At 33.0% G+C, this 12,288-nt stretch overlaps 3 protein-coding genes and 2 pseudogenes across 3 annotated transcripts; 4 read left to right on the top strand and 1 right to left on the bottom strand.

Annotated features, from left to right (window-relative positions):
• Nucleotides 1–1,278: 1,278 nt before the first annotated feature.
• Nucleotides 1,279–2,599, top strand: LOC125808204 (uncharacterized; annotated as a pseudogene).
• A 552-nt stretch (nt 2,600–3,151) lies between these two features.
• LOC125808309 (FBD-associated F-box protein At5g38590-like) lies at nt 3,152–4,522 on the top strand. The gene has a single exon (XM_049488033.1). The coding sequence runs from the start codon at nt 3,152–3,154 to the stop codon at nt 4,520–4,522; it is 1,371 nt and encodes a 456-aa protein (XP_049343990.1).
• Nucleotides 4,523–6,070: 1,548 nt separating this feature from the next.
• Nucleotides 6,071–7,297, top strand: LOC125808203 (FBD-associated F-box protein At5g38590-like). The gene has a single exon (XM_049487925.1). It carries the CDS (start codon nt 6,071–6,073, stop codon nt 7,295–7,297), a length of 1,227 nt encoding a protein of 408 aa, XP_049343882.1.
• An 801-nt stretch (nt 7,298–8,098) lies between these two features.
• On the top strand, nt 8,099–9,268 carry LOC125808310 (putative F-box protein At1g49610). The gene has a single exon (XM_049488034.1). The coding sequence runs from the start codon at nt 8,099–8,101 to the stop codon at nt 9,266–9,268; it is 1,170 nt and encodes a 389-aa protein (XP_049343991.1).
• A 197-nt stretch (nt 9,269–9,465) lies between these two features.
• Nucleotides 9,466–10,510, bottom strand: LOC125808202 (F-box protein DOR-like; annotated as a pseudogene).
• Between the last annotated feature and the right edge of the window lie 1,778 nt (nt 10,511–12,288).

Genomic DNA, 12,288 nt, shown 5'->3' with positions numbered 1-12,288 from the left:
GATGATTTTGAGTGTTTAGTTGCCAGATCAATTGAGGTATCTAGATGTGTACTTTCAAAGATAGAGTACTTACTTGCCAGCTTAGTCCAAGTTTGAGCGTCCGTTTATGTATTATGCCTTTTGAAAAAAAAACTTTCCAAAAAAGAACTTTTCGTGAGAAATAATTTGTATTTAGCTAGCAAGTGAGACTTGCTCACAGTTTCTGATCCTTATTGGAATATTGCATCCATTGGCATAAATGAGATACTAAAAAAAAATCAGCTCTCAGCGATGCTAGGTAAGAGGTGAGGTAGATCATCGATCCAATATTCTCCATAGATCCGACAGATCTTCTTGAACAGTTTCTATTTTAGGATTTTCTTTTCCTCTTACTCTTCTTGTTTCGAAGCATTTACCATTGTCTTTGTAGAAGATAAGTCAACTAGCTGAGAAGCCCTTGGAGTAAGGGCTAAAATTCATGAACATTTCCATCTCAAGTTGGAAAATGTAGGCTCTTGCTACTCTGCCTACTAGCCGACTTGAGATGAAAATGTTGACGAATTTTTATCCCCATTACTCCAAGGCCCTTCTTGTTCTGCTTGTTGAATTATCCTCTGCAAACATAATAGTTATGCTTCGTTACAGGAAGAAAAGAGGTAAAAAAAATATCCGAAAATGGAAATTTTGCAAGAAGATCTCTTGGATATATGGAGATTGGATTTATGATCTAGTCCTACCCCACCTCTTACCTAGCAAGGCCGAGAGCTGATCTTTTAGTTTACAATTTATTATCTCCTTTACGCCAATGGATTCAATCCCACATGTATCAAAAACTACGAGGGAGATTAAAATTGTGTCATACCTTCCAACAGTTAATGCATATTTGGTGTCAACAACTTTTTAAATTTGGAACTGTATAGTTATTTTTGGTTTAAGGTAATATATGTGAGAATTTTATAGAGAGAAAAACAAAATACATCAATACATTATTTGTATGGTGTAAAATATTTGACCATTTGCGTGACTATAAATTATTTAATTAAGGGTAAAAGGGAATTTTAAAGTTAAATTGTTTTCAATTATACAAATGTAATATCCTAGATATTTACATATATGTTGTTTTTTTAAAAAAAGTATTCCTAGTTCATATAGGTCTTTTTTTTGTTGTTTTTACTGTAGGCATAACCTATTTATAAATTCTAAAATCATAGCTTCCAACGCTACAACAGCAAAGAGATGAGGAGAACTAATGGGAGAAAACAATTTAGGACTAAATTTACTCAAAATCACAACGAAAGAATGTTGGAATTCACGTGGAAATTGCAGAAGCGAGACGAAGAGCTGATTAACGAGTTTTGCAGCAAAATTCGAGTAGAAAAACGGGGTTTTAAGGTATGGTTGCATAGTAATAATAAGAAGGAGAATACTAGGAGACCTACCGTTGATATATTGTCCGAATCTCTCATTCATAAAATACTACGTTTTCTTAGTTTTAAAGAAGCAACACGGATGAGCATTCTCTCCAAAACATGGCTACAAGCCTGGTCGACTCTTTCCAATTTGAAATTCCGAGTTGAATATTCCAAATGTGGTTTGAAAATAGTGGATGATATCATGAATAGATGTAGGGACGGAAAAATCCCTATAGAAAAGTTTGAATTATTAGAGAAGGACCATCATTCGTTCTTTGATAATTTTCGTGAAGTTTTAGCTTTTCCTTTGATTGATGAGTGGCTTGACATTGCACTTACGAATGGTGTAAAAGATCACTTGACCTTTACTTAACATCATATCCCTTGCCTATTTTATCAATCTTGGCAGTAAATTCTTTAAAGAGAATTGGTTATGAAGTGTTCGCCTGTTCCGTTATCTAGTGTTGTTGTGAATTGCAGTTCTTTAAGAAAGCTTTCTCTATATGCTTCAGACTCTACTTAATAACTGTCCGTTGATTGAATCTTTCATCTTTGAGTATTGCTGGGGCTTGGAAACGTCTGAGCTGGTGAATCTTCAAAATATTAAGTCAGTTTACCTGAAGGTCTTGAGGATTCGGTATTGTGGAGGCTTATGGGAGATTGATGCTCCAAATTTAGTATCACTCGAGTACACTTGGAGTCAAATTCCTCAACTGAAAATTGAGTCAAGACAACTGAAGCACTCAAAAATCACTCTTCAGTGCCACGACGATTTAAATGCTGGATGGTTTTGTAAGTTGAGGAAGTTTCTATCAAATTCGCCTACTTGGTCTCGTGTTTGCATTGATTTTCACAAATACAATGAGATCAACCTGAATAATTTACAACTGGACCACATAGGTTCGACCCCCCAGCCGGACGTTTTAAATGTCTATTGTACACGGTTGGGTAGGGAGTATCCAATGTTTGTTGATGCTTTGCTATGGAGTTGTCATCCTAGGAGACTTAACCTGCAATCAACAAGAGAAACGCTTACATTTCTCGTTGATCATTTGATGTATATGAAGAATTCGAGAAGCAAACCTTGGTATAGTCAATTAAAAGAAGTAAAAGCCTACGAATTTGATAGGAGGAAGAGAAAAGTGGGGAGCGGGGATACAAGGAACCTTCAAAAGTGGGATACATGTTATATTTTATTAGATTGGTGATGCAGTTTATTCTATTAAAAATTGGAATTACACTTATTTTTTAACAAAGTTCTTTAATTTATATTAGACCCTTTTTCCTTGGTTGTTAGTAGGGTGAAACAGATTGTATCAACGATAAGCAAGCTTTTATCTATATTAAAGAGTTGTGTCATAATTGCTTTACATTTGTTTCTATGATACAATGTCTTACTTTCTTAGCAAAAATCGAAAAAGAAAAGTTACTCACAAATTTTAATAATTTTTGTTATTCTTAAAAAGATTAATTTCACCACGATTCTCTCCTATATCGCAGGGATTGTATCCCAGATACAACTCTATCAGGTGTCTAATACAAGGGGGAGTTTGATTATTGTTCAAAGTTGAGACAGAGTAAATAGAATAGTGTCGGACATAGGACTTTTGAACGACTAAGCAACTACTAAAGTGACCCAGTCTGTATAGGTCTTTCTTTTGTTACTTTTACAGAAGGCATAACCTATAAATTCAAAAAAAACCCTAAAGCCACGAAGCTAATGGGAAAAAACAATTGAGACTCAAAATCACAAGGAAATAATGTTTGAATTCGCCCAAAGAGTTAGGCGGAAATTGCAGAAGCGAGGCGAAGAGTTGATTAGCGGAGTCGAAAAATGGGGTTTTAAGGTACGGTTGCACAATAGGGCACCTTCAATTGATATATTGTCTGAATGTCTCATTCATAAAATACTCTGTTGTCTTAGTTTTAAAGAAGCAACGCGGATGAGCATTCTTTCCAAAACATGGTTGCAAGCCTGGTCGAATCTTCCAAACTTGGATTTCACAGTTGATTATTCTAAATGCAACGATATGAAAATAGTGGATGATACCCTGGGGAGATATAGGGACGGAAAAATCCCTATAGAAAAGTTTGAATTATTAGATGATTGTTTGATAATGTTTCTAAACTCTTTTGAAGTTTTAGATTTCCCTATGATTGATAAGTGGCTTGGCATTGTACTAACAAATGGTGTAAAAGACCTTACCATATCATCATACCCCTTGTTTATTTTCGCAATCTTGGCGGTAAAATCTGTGAGAAAATTGGTTCTGAAATATTGTATTCTTTTGCCTGTTTCGTTATCTAGCGTTGTTGTGAATTGCAATTCTTTGAGAAAACTTTCTCTATCTTATGTAAGATTAGTAGACGAAAACATGCTTCAGACTCTACTTAATAGCTGTCTGTTGATTGAATCTTTCACCTTTGAGTGTTGCAAGGGCTTGGAAACAATGAATCCTCAAAAGATTAAGTCGGTTTCCCTGAAGTTCTTGAAGATTCGGCATTGTGGGGTAATATGGGAGATTGATGCTCCAAACTTGGTATCACTTAAGTTAACCTGGGAAGACATTCCTCAAATTAAAATTGTGAGAGAGTCAAGACAACTGAAGTACTCAAGAATCATTCTTGAATGCTTAGACAGTGACAATGTAAATGCTGCATGGTTTTGTAAGTTGAGGAAGTTTCTATCAAATTCAATCTCTTGGTCTGACGTTTGGATTGATTCTTACGAATGCAATAACATCAACATTCAAAATTTGCAACTGGACCATAAAGATTCTAACCCCCATGTGGATGTTTTAAATGTCACCATTATATGGAAGGACGGGGAGAGCCCAACGTTTGTGGATGCTTTGGTATGGAGTTGTCAGCCTAGGAGACTCAACGTATATTCAACAAGAGAAAATATTACATTTTTCATTGATCATTTGATGTATATGAAGAATTTGAGTCAGTCTACTTCTCATGAAAGCATGCCTCAACTCACTCAATTAAAAGACGTAAAAGCCTACAAATTTGATCCTAGATACTATAAGGAGGAGAGTTGGCATCCTGTGGAACACAAAAGTGGGGAGCTGGCAACAACGAACTCTGAAAAGTGGGAATGGTGTTATTTTTTATTAGATTGGTGATGCAGTTTATTCGATTAAAAATTGAAAATGCACTTTATTCATTAATAAAATTCTTTAATATTTATTTTTCAGGTCAGATCGTAGATACTTTAAGAACTTCAAATATAAGATTTCGCATCAGTTCTTTATTTGAAAATAGTTTTTATCAAACATGATTAAGTTGGAAATATCAATGCACAAGAACATTATGTTTGATTTTCAGTTTCCTTTGTAGTTTATGTGGATTTGTTGTACATCCTTTTGGCTTATAGATGTCGTTCAGAAAATGGCACGGTAGCTCATATGTTGTGGTTATTTCTCTCTGTCAAAGTTTACAGATTTTTTAGCAATGTACATCATGTCTGAACTGGAATAGTGAAAACGATAGACCCTACATCATGTTCTGTCATATAATTGTAAAAGTCGGATGAGTATGAACTTTACAAGCAATAACTCCGTCTTGACTCGTTTCAACGTACTGTTCTGTTTCTATCGACACCCCAACATATAATTCTGTTTTGGACTTGTGATATCTGTTGTACTTTGTGCTGTTTCGTACTGGTACAATGTTGTCCTTTTTCTAAGATGCTCTCGAGCACTTCGCATGGAAAAGTTTGTGTCTGTAAACCATTTGACAGGATGTTCATATTTATAGATGTAATCAGATAGTTACTTCAGCAATCGTTCACTGTAAAATTATGTACAATAGCGTCTCTTTAGAGGGCCTGTATTACACCAGTCTTCGTATCATAACAAGGAACTTGAGCCAATGTTGGTTTACTTTAGACAAATTGCATAACACCATGAGCAGTCAACAGAAAAAACATCCTGATTTTGTTTTTTCGACAAATTGCTGTTTCGACTTTTTACTTATTGAATTTGTAAGCTGATACTTGATGGACTCAGCTTTTATTTACCAGTTTTAAGGGAGACATTGTTGGTTTCTTGTGAAGTACTTCTCAGATCGATTACAACACCACATGGTGCTGTTCTGAACTTCAATTTCTCAATATCTTCGTTAATGATGACTTCTCTTTTAGTACGTGACTAATTTTTGTCTATAATTGTTCGTTTTAATCTGCCCAAGTTAACAAATAATGACATGAATGAGTCTTTTCTCAAACGAAAATGGCATAGATGAGCCAAACTTTCAACATATGACATAGATGTGTCTTTTCTCAAAGTTCGATGACATATTTGAGCCTTTTCCCTTTAAAAAATATTCCATTATTGACAACCAAATAATGTTTACCTATATAGATATTAGGAATAAGAGAGAGATGAAATTGCATCAATACACATATTTAATGCATGTAATATTAAAATAATAATCATGAATAATAAAATTAAATTTTGTGAAAAAGTGATAAAAAATTATTCTACTTATAATGTTAATGAGTATAAATAAAAATCAATAAATAATTTGATTCAAATAAATAAACATTATATATAATATAAAAGATCCTACATAGATGGAACTTGGAAGATTGAAAGAGTCATAGTAACCTCCAAAGGCACTTTCTCCTATAAATCTATAAATCTCCATTAACGTTAGGATCTGATCTGATCATGGCTGACATGTTGCCTGAATGTTTCATTCAAAAAATACTCTCTTCTCTTAGTTTTGATGAAGCAGCGCGGATGAGCATTCTTTCCAAAACATGGCTGCAAGCCTGGTCGACTCTTCCCGACTTGGAATTTAATGTTAAGTTTTGCAAAGGCGATATAAAGATATTGGACACAATTATGGAGAGATATGGAAACGGAAAAATCCCTATAGAAAAGTTTGACTTATCAGAGCTCTTAGGCGATTCTCACGAAGTTTTCCCTCTGATTGATAAGTGGCTTAACATTGCACTTCAAAATGGTGTAAACAATCTTGTCCTTAACTATAAATCATACCCCGTGCCTATTTTAACAATCTTGGCAGCAAAATCTTTAAGAAAATTGGTTCTGAAGAGTTGTACTCTTTTGCCTATTTCGTTATCCGGTGGTGTTGTGAAACACAATTCTTTGAGAAAGCTTTCTCTATCTTATGTAAAATTAGACGAAAATATGCTTCAGACTCTACTTAATAGTTGTCCCTTGATTGTCTCTTTCATCTTTGAGTATTGTTTGGACTTGGAAACAATTGAGATAGTGAATCTTCAAAAGATCAAGTCGGTTTCCCTGAAGGTCTTGAAGATTCGGTTTAGTGGGAGCATATGGGAGATTGATGCTCCAAATTTGGTGTCATTTGAGTACACAGGGAATCAAATTCCTGAACTTCAAATTGTGAGAGAGTCAAAACAACTGAAGCACTCAAAAATCATTCTTCACCGCTTAGACAATATAAATGCTGACTGGTTTTGTAAGTTGAGGAAGTTTCTATCAAATTCGACCTCTTGGTCTCAAGTTTCCCTTTATTTTTATGAATGCGCGGAGATTAAAATGAAAGATCTGCAACAACACCACAGAGTTGCTACGCCCGAGGTGGACATTTTAGATGTCAACATTCTGTGGCAGAATCGCGAATACCCTTCGTTTGTGGATGCTTTGGTATGGAGTTGTCAGCCTAGGAGACTCAACTTGCAATTAACAAGAGAAATGGTTACAGTTTTCATTGATCGTTTGATGCATATGAAGAATTCGATTCAGTCTACTTCTCATGGAAGCAACCCTTGGTATAGTCAATTAAAAGAAGTAAAAGTCCACAAATTTGATAGGAAGAAGGAGATTTGGTATCCTGTGGAACACAAACTTGGGGAGCGGGCAACAATGAACCTTGATAGATATTATATTTTATTAGATTGGTAATATAGTTTATTCTATTAAAAATTGAAAATGCACTTATTCATTTATAATGTTCTTTCAATTATATTTTTCAGGTTAGATATATCCAACTCAAACATGATTAAGTTGGAAATATCAAGGCACTAGGACAATATGTTTGATTTTCAGTTTTCTTTGTAGTTCATATTGATTTATTGTACGTCTTTCAGAGTTAATAAACTATTTTTCATCCAATGAATACAGAGAGCTTTGAATTGGTCTATTGTGAAAAAAACATATACGTTTGAATTGGTCATAATTTAAACTACTCGAAAAAAACAGACACACACGTTTGAATCGGTCTATTGTGAAACAAAGTGGCTTGTGAACAATTCGGTAAAAAAGACCTTCATGAAAACTATGTATGTATAGTATAACCGACATTTCAAATCAATCAAAGCAATGCAAGTATCTGTTTATAACATAGAATCTAAAGATAAGAGAATACAAATATACAATATAAAGAGTTAAGGGACGTTTAGAAAAGGAGGACAATTACATTAAAAATAGGATTCCTATAATATATACGTTTTTTCCTATAAATTGAAGAATTTTGCATCGGTTTTTTTAAAGCGTCGTATTTCCAAAAATAAATTTCTAAATTTTAGTAAAACTGGGAAAGTTAAGGGACGACAAATTACCTTAACCAATTAGAAATAGGATCCCTATAATATACAGGTTTTTTTTTTTGTCTTTTTAGGGAAATCATAATCTATAAATTGAAGAATTGTTTCATAGCTACCTCCAAAAGCACGTTAAATATTTCCATTGACATTAGGGTTAAATATGGCTGACATATTACCTGAATGTCTCATTCAAAAAATACTCTGTTGTCTTAGTTTTAAAGAAGCAACGCGGATGAGCATTCTCTCCAAAACATGGCTACAAGAATGGTCGAATCTTCCCAACTTGGAATTCACTATTAATTGTTGGGAAGGCAACATAAATACAGCGAACACAACCATGGAGAGATATAGGAAGGGGAAAATCCCTATACAAAAGTTTGAATTATTAGAGACCTTTGCTAATTCTCATGAAGATTTCCCTCTCATTGATAAGTGGCTCGACATTGCACTTCAGAATGGTGTAAAACATCTTTTTCTTAACTTTAAATCATACCCCATGCCTATTTTAAGAATCTTGGCAGCAAAATCTTTAAGAGAATTGGATGTGCAGGGTAGTATGCCTGATTCGTTATCTAGTGGTGTTGTGAATTGCAAATCATTGAGAAAGCTTTCTCTATCTCATCTAAGATTAGACGAAAACATGGTCCAGACTATACTTAATAGTTGTCCCTTTATTGTCTCTTTAATCCTTGAGTATTGTACTGGGAAGCTTCAAAAGATCAAGTCGGATTCCTTGAAGGTCTTGAAGATACATCATCGCGGGATAGAGGAGATTGATGCTCCAAATTTGGTATCACTTGACTATATGGGGAGTCAAATTCCCGAACTTAATAAAATTGCAAGAGACTCAAAAATCAGGCTTGGATGCATCAACAATTTAAATGCAGCATGGTTCTGTAAGTTGAGAAAGTTTCTATCAAATTCGTCCTCGTGGTCTCATGTTTCCCTTAAATTTATGAATTGCTGTGAGATCAAGATGGAAGATTTGCAAATGGACCACATAGGTTCTACCCCTCGGGTGGACGTTTTAAATGTCGATATTCAATGGATGAATCAGAATTTTGTGGATGCTTTGCTATGGAGTTGTCATCCAAGGAGACTCAACCTACTCTCAAATGTTACTCCAACGATTACACATTTCATTGATCGTTTAGTGTTTTTGACGAATTCGAGTCATTCTACTTCTCATAAAAGCTTACCTTGGCATAGTCAATTAAAAGAAATAAAAGTTTTTAATGGAAAAAACCAGTCGCTACAACTCATAAATGGGGAGCTTGAAAAAAGGACCCTTATGGAGGGGGAGAAAGTTTATTTTTTATTAGATTGGTGATGTAGTTAATTTGTTTCTATTTCAAATTGAATGGATTTATTCTTTTCTGCATTGGTGTACAGAGGTATTAGATATTAATAAAACAGAACTAAGAGCATAATTTTAAACTTGGATCTTATAGGATTGCAAAAGCAAAAACAAAATTTTAAGAAAGTAATGAGTATGGCAAATTTCTCAAAAGGAACGAGACTTAATTTCTACATAATTACTAGTGTTTCAACGTAACTACAAATGCCTTCGATGTCATACTTTCTCGGTAGCCTGTTGATTTCTAATTTTCTCAAACTCTGTCTCGTGACATCATAAGAGAAACATAAAGTATCCGACATTAAGTCCAGGATGACTACAATCTCTTCATCACAGGGCGTGCATGATGATATAACTAAGGGTTTGTCCTTCCACCACATCGAAGGGAAGTCAATGATTTGAATTTTCCATTCTTCTTCTTTCTGAGTTTGTTCTAAAATCCACAAGTTGAACTATCCATGTTGCCAATATTCATAATCCATGATCGCTAGTTTACTTTCACCTCTAACAACTCGTAATACCACCACGAGTTAGATGCATTATATAAACCAATATTTTTTGAATTTTCGGTTTTAACATCAAATGCATCTATAGTAAGTCTGTCCTGGAAAACAAATTTATAGATAACTCTATTGATGCAAACCCCGGGCTTGCACAGAATAGGAGGGGTTATGCTTTGAGTCTCTCTCCATGATTCGTCTACTCCTAAAGTGAAAATCCAATGTTTTATGTACCCTTTTATAATATGCTTTGTTGTGAAAAGAACTTTGTACTTCTTTTCTTCTGGGTCAAAACCGAATGAACAGAACCACATGGAAGAACCATCATTTAGGTCAGGAAGAAATCTTACTTCTCTTGTACTAGGATTGAAAATTGCAGCAAAAAATAATGGTTCCCAAATACAAAATAAACCATTAACGCAATTCAAACGATAATCTACCGTGATACGGAAGGGGAGTTCATCAAAACCCTCAATTTGAACAGGGGAACCCGAGGTTTTTCTATCTTCTTTTAGCTCAGCAGTGTAATAAAATTCCCTTCCATGCAATAAGAGTTTTGTTCCACTGGAACGAGTCATAGATCGACATCTATGATATGCGCAAAATTTGATTCCGAAACAAGAGAATTAAAGAATTTGGTCAAACATTTGAAACGCATTAAAGACTTAACAGGAAGTCTTGAGAATATATCAATGATTATTTCTTCATGATCCATATTCTCTGCAGTATAGTTATTACTACACAAATTGGACGCCTTTTTTCACGTCTAAAACCCTTCCATTATTTTCATTAGTTTTTTTTTTTTTTTTAAGTAGCATAAACCTGATAGTTTTTTTTTTTTTAATAGTTGGTGTACTAAGAGGGTGTTTGGATTGGCTTAAAAGTTGATCAAACCTATTTTTAAGTCAGTTTTTGACTTCTGAAAGTGTTTGGCAAAAATAAAAAATAACTTAAAATAAGTCAAAAATGACTTAAAATAAGTTACGAAGTGTTTGACAAGGTAAAAAATGATTTAAAATAAGTAAAAAAATGACTTAAAATAAGTCAAAAACCAAAAGTAGGTCTCCCCCTACTTTTTATTTTTTGACTTAAAAGTCATTTCAGTTTGACTTTTTATTTTTGACTTAAAAACTACTTTTTTAAGCCAATCCAAATGGGCTCTAAGACTATATTACTATATATAATAAGTGGGAATATCTACTACTTAGCACATGACAAGTGTTGGATATATGTGCTTAGATAGTGTTGTACATTCTTCTTTTATGGTTGTACCTTTAAAATTTATATTATTGGACAATTTAACACCATTAATTACCTACTACTTTATTAGCCGAAAAGTTAGACCTCATTTGGGCCCATTTATTATTTATATGTTTTCAATTTTCAATATATGTTGTCTATCTAATTCTTTTTTTCAACCTTTTATTTTAAACTTCTTTAAATTTAATTACCTATTTATTACTCTCTCTATACACTTTTAATTGTTATGATTTCCTTTTTAGAGTCAAACTATAAGAATTTTTCAATATATGTTGTCTATCTTATTCTATTTTTCAACCTTTTATTTTAAACTTCTTGAAATTTAATTACCTATTTATTACTCTCTCTATACACTTTTAATTGTTATGATTTCCTTTTTAGAGTCAACTATAAGAATTTTAACTAATATTTTACAATGTGTTTTTTCATCATATTCATATGCAAAAAATTACAATTTATACTACTTTTTGTATAGATTTTGCATATTTAAATTTTTTGTTTAAATATCACATTAATACAATCTAATTTAACTTTGAAAATTATTATATTACTACTATTAATAAGAGTGAATTTGAGGAGCTTCCCATTTATGGGAATTGACAAAAAAATCCTCAAATGTTACTTTTGTAATTTCACATGAAAAATGTAATTCAATTGGTTAGTTAAAGGAGTAGTGCAACTGCATTTCATTTTTTTTTTTATCTATTGGACTAATTTGTCCCCTTAAAACTACAAATAATTCGCACAACTTTCTGAAAACATGGGCCCCACTTATTACTACTTAGTTGTATTGCTTTGGTGACTGATATCAACTATTCTCTCTCCAATAATATTTCTCCAGTATTGACTTTATACATTTTTTAAGAAATTATAAATAAAAGAGTAATATTACTATATCATTCTTTAAATATAATAAATATAATATATTAAAAAATATAATTGAAAAATGACTATAATTAATGATAAGGGATAAACTATCCATTGATTTCATAAAGTGGACAAGTATTGTAGGACATTCCAAAATAGTATAATAGACAATAATTATTGGACGGATGGAGTAGATTAAGTCTTTGTTTCAGTACTTTTCTCACATTAATTAATTTCTCTCAGCATTCAATTAGTGAATCTTTAGTAGAATTAATTAGAATACTTTTTACTTAATAATACGCACAATAAACAATAAGAGGAATCTTTCGTTGGTCTGTTCTTTTAAGGGTATGTTGTTAAACCATC

The sequence above is a fragment of the Solanum verrucosum genome, unplaced genomic scaffold, assembly GCF_900185275.1.
Source record: "Solanum verrucosum unplaced genomic scaffold, falcon-dt-bn FXZP01000234.1, whole genome shotgun sequence".
Classification (NCBI taxonomy): Eukaryota; Viridiplantae; Streptophyta; class Magnoliopsida; order Solanales; family Solanaceae; genus Solanum; species Solanum verrucosum.
This window is presented reverse-complemented; position numbering and strand designations above follow the sequence as displayed.